Below are 2,614 nucleotides of genomic sequence, written 5' to 3'. Positions count from 1 at the left end.
GCAGTGGTGTGTGGTTAATTTCCAGCCCCCTCCAGAGCCTGTTTGTATCTTTCACCTGTGTGCACGCATTCCTGTTGATTTATTGGAAAATAATTCCACCTAACCTCTACCATTTAGAAATCTTTGTTTAATAAAAAAAAAAAAAAAAAAAAAATGAGGAGAGCATTCAGTTCAGCTTTCCCTTTGGATTTTTCCATTAAATCCAGGTATTGTGTAAATCAGTAAAGTTCCCAGTCCCTCTCTGGCCCCAACTCCTTGGTGCTCCCTTCTTTCCAAACATCCCGGTGTTAATCACCAGCAACTGGGGCAAAAGCCCTGACAACCCCTTTTAACTTGGAAGGAAGAAATCAACCTGGACTCATTATTTTCAAATGATGGAAGGTGGAGCAGAATCCTTCATTGTGATGCAGCATTCCCGGGGCTGGGATCTGCCAGCCCTCCCCAGGGCCTTCTCCCGCAGCTGGGAAAATATTGGGGTGCTCAAAAAGAGCCATTTTGCTTTTCCAGCAGGACAAAACCAGCTCTGAGGGTGAGTTTTCATGGGAATGGGCTGGAGGAAGGAGTGCGGTGGGTCGCCTACATTCCAAAGGTGGATGGACACGGGTGCTGGTGGCTTTGTCCCTTGCTCCCATTTTTTGGGGCACAAAAAGTCTGGGTAAACATCTGGGGGGGCTGCTCTGGGAAAGGCTCATCCCTGCAGGCTTCACTTTGCCCAACCCTTCACCCCCTTGCAGTCTGATCCCCAGTGGAGGCAGCCTGGGCCCTGGGAGCTGCGCTGTCCCCTCGGACCCTTGGAATGCTGCTAGGAGCAGCCTGGAGGCTTCGTTTCCTTGGCTCTGGGATGCAGGACCTGGCTGGGCAGCACCACCCTACCTGGGGCTCTGCTTCAGCTGCCTGTGCCCTCGGGGGCTGGGGGTCACCCTGGGACAGCATCCCTGTGGAGCTCCTCAGGCTGCTTTGCTGACAGATACTTTTTTTTTTTTTCCCAGGCTGGAGCTGAGCCCAACATATCCCCTTGGATTTAACAGTTTGAGGGGGAAGCCACTCACCAGGCTGGGCTCAGTCCCATCCCAAACACTCTAGGCTGTTTCCCATGGGACCCAGCAGGGAGAAATTCTCCCTCATGGAAAGGGGAGGGAGCTGGGGGGGGTCTCTTTCCAGAAGAACGGTGGAGATTCCCTTCCCCTCCAGGCTCCTGCATGGGGCCTGGGGACGGGTCTGTGGTCTAGCAGAGGCCAAAATCCCGATTTTCCATCTCAGAATCGCTCCTTCATGGCACAGCCGGGAGTTGGAGAGGCTCCTGGCACTTCCCGGGGCTGGGGAGCCCCGCCGGGGCTGGGGTTCAGCGGGTCCCCCAAGGATGGGGGAGCCTGGCAGAGGTGGCAGGGCCGTGGAATTAAATCCTTGGCAGCCGACAGGGAGGCAGAAAAAAGGGGATTTTGAGGTTGTCCTTCAGTCCGCACACCGAGAAAGAAACAGCCGAGTCGTGAGAACAAGGCTTCCTTTTATTGTTTAAAATAAAATTAAAATAAAAAATAAAAGAAAGAAAAATTGCCGGAAAGTCCCGAGGAGCGTTTCCCGACATGTGGGATTTCCTCGGAAAGCGGCGCGGGGATAAACCCCGCTCCGGCGCAGCGCATCCTCCGGCCCCGGCTGCTGCGGGGTCCGATCCCGGCGGGAAGCGGGGTCCAGCCCCGGGAATCCCCGGGCCCTCCGTCACCTCCGCAGGGCTCTGAGCTCGGCGGGAGCTGAGCCAAGGGCCGGGGGCTTGAAGCGGTTCCGCGGGACGCGCGCCCCGTCCACGCACGGGCATTCACTAACTGCGCGGTATTTAATAACAACAACGAGAAAAACGGGGGTTTCCCCTTAAATCCGAGCACCGGCGCTGCAGGGCTCTCCTGCCACGGCTCCCGCCTCAACTGAGCTGCGGCTCAATTTACCTCGGACGGAGATAAGAACGGAATGGCACCCGGGGGCACCCCCACGAAATTAATTCGGCCAAGACGAGGGTTTATCGTGGCGCTCCGCGGGGCTGCCGCGGTACGCGCCGGGGCTCCCGGGCTGCGCTGCCGCCGGGGCGAGGGGCCGGGCCGGAGCGGAGCCCCGCGCTGCCCCGGCTGCCCCCGCCCCGTCGGGAGGAGCTCTCGGCGGCCGGGACACGGAGGCGCGGACACGCGTGCACGCCAACACTCACTCACATCCACGCTGACTCACACTCACGCAAGCACTCGGCGCTGCCGTCGGGGCCGTTTGTCCAAAAACAGCAGAGACTTAAAAAAAACTCGAAGGGAGGCCGGGAGGGGACCGGGGGTGGGGCGGCCGTCGGCGATCCCCGCGGGCACCGGGCAGGGCGCAGCGTCCGGTGCCGGAGGAGCGGGGCTGTCGGGGGAACACACGCGGGACGCAGCGATTACCACGTCCTGCCGTAGAGCAGGTTGGGGCTGACCATGCCGCCGTTGTAGTCGACGCCGGCCGAGTCCAGGGGGGCCAGGGGAGCCACGGGGCCGTGCAGCGCCGGCGGGCTGGGCGACAGCTCCTCCAGGTCGGCCGCCTGCCCCAGCGAGCCGGGGTGCGGGTGCGCGGCGGGCGCGGCGGCGGCGGCGGGGGCCGCGGG

At 60.7% G+C, this 2,614-nt stretch overlaps 1 protein-coding gene across 1 annotated transcript in view; it reads right to left on the bottom strand.

The window, feature by feature from the left end:
- Window positions 1-2,410: 2,410 nt before the first annotated feature.
- NKX2-4 (NK2 homeobox 4) overlaps window positions 2,411-2,614 on the bottom strand; it is a 1,266-nt gene continuing 1,062 nt past the window's right edge. Inside the window, exon 3 of the mRNA XM_041474081.1 lies at window positions 2,411-2,585. Coding sequence (XP_041330015.1) covers window positions 2,411-2,585 — 175 coding nt within the window. The remainder of the gene's footprint in view (window positions 2,586-2,614) is intronic.

The sequence above is a fragment of the Pyrgilauda ruficollis genome, unplaced genomic scaffold (genome assembly GCF_017590135.1).
Source record: "Pyrgilauda ruficollis isolate IOZ18807 unplaced genomic scaffold, ASM1759013v1 scaffold31, whole genome shotgun sequence".
Taxonomy (NCBI): domain Eukaryota; kingdom Metazoa; phylum Chordata; class Aves; order Passeriformes; family Passeridae; genus Pyrgilauda; species Pyrgilauda ruficollis.
The sequence above is the reverse complement of the archived record's forward strand: the minus strand, read 5'-3'. Positions and strand labels throughout refer to the sequence as shown.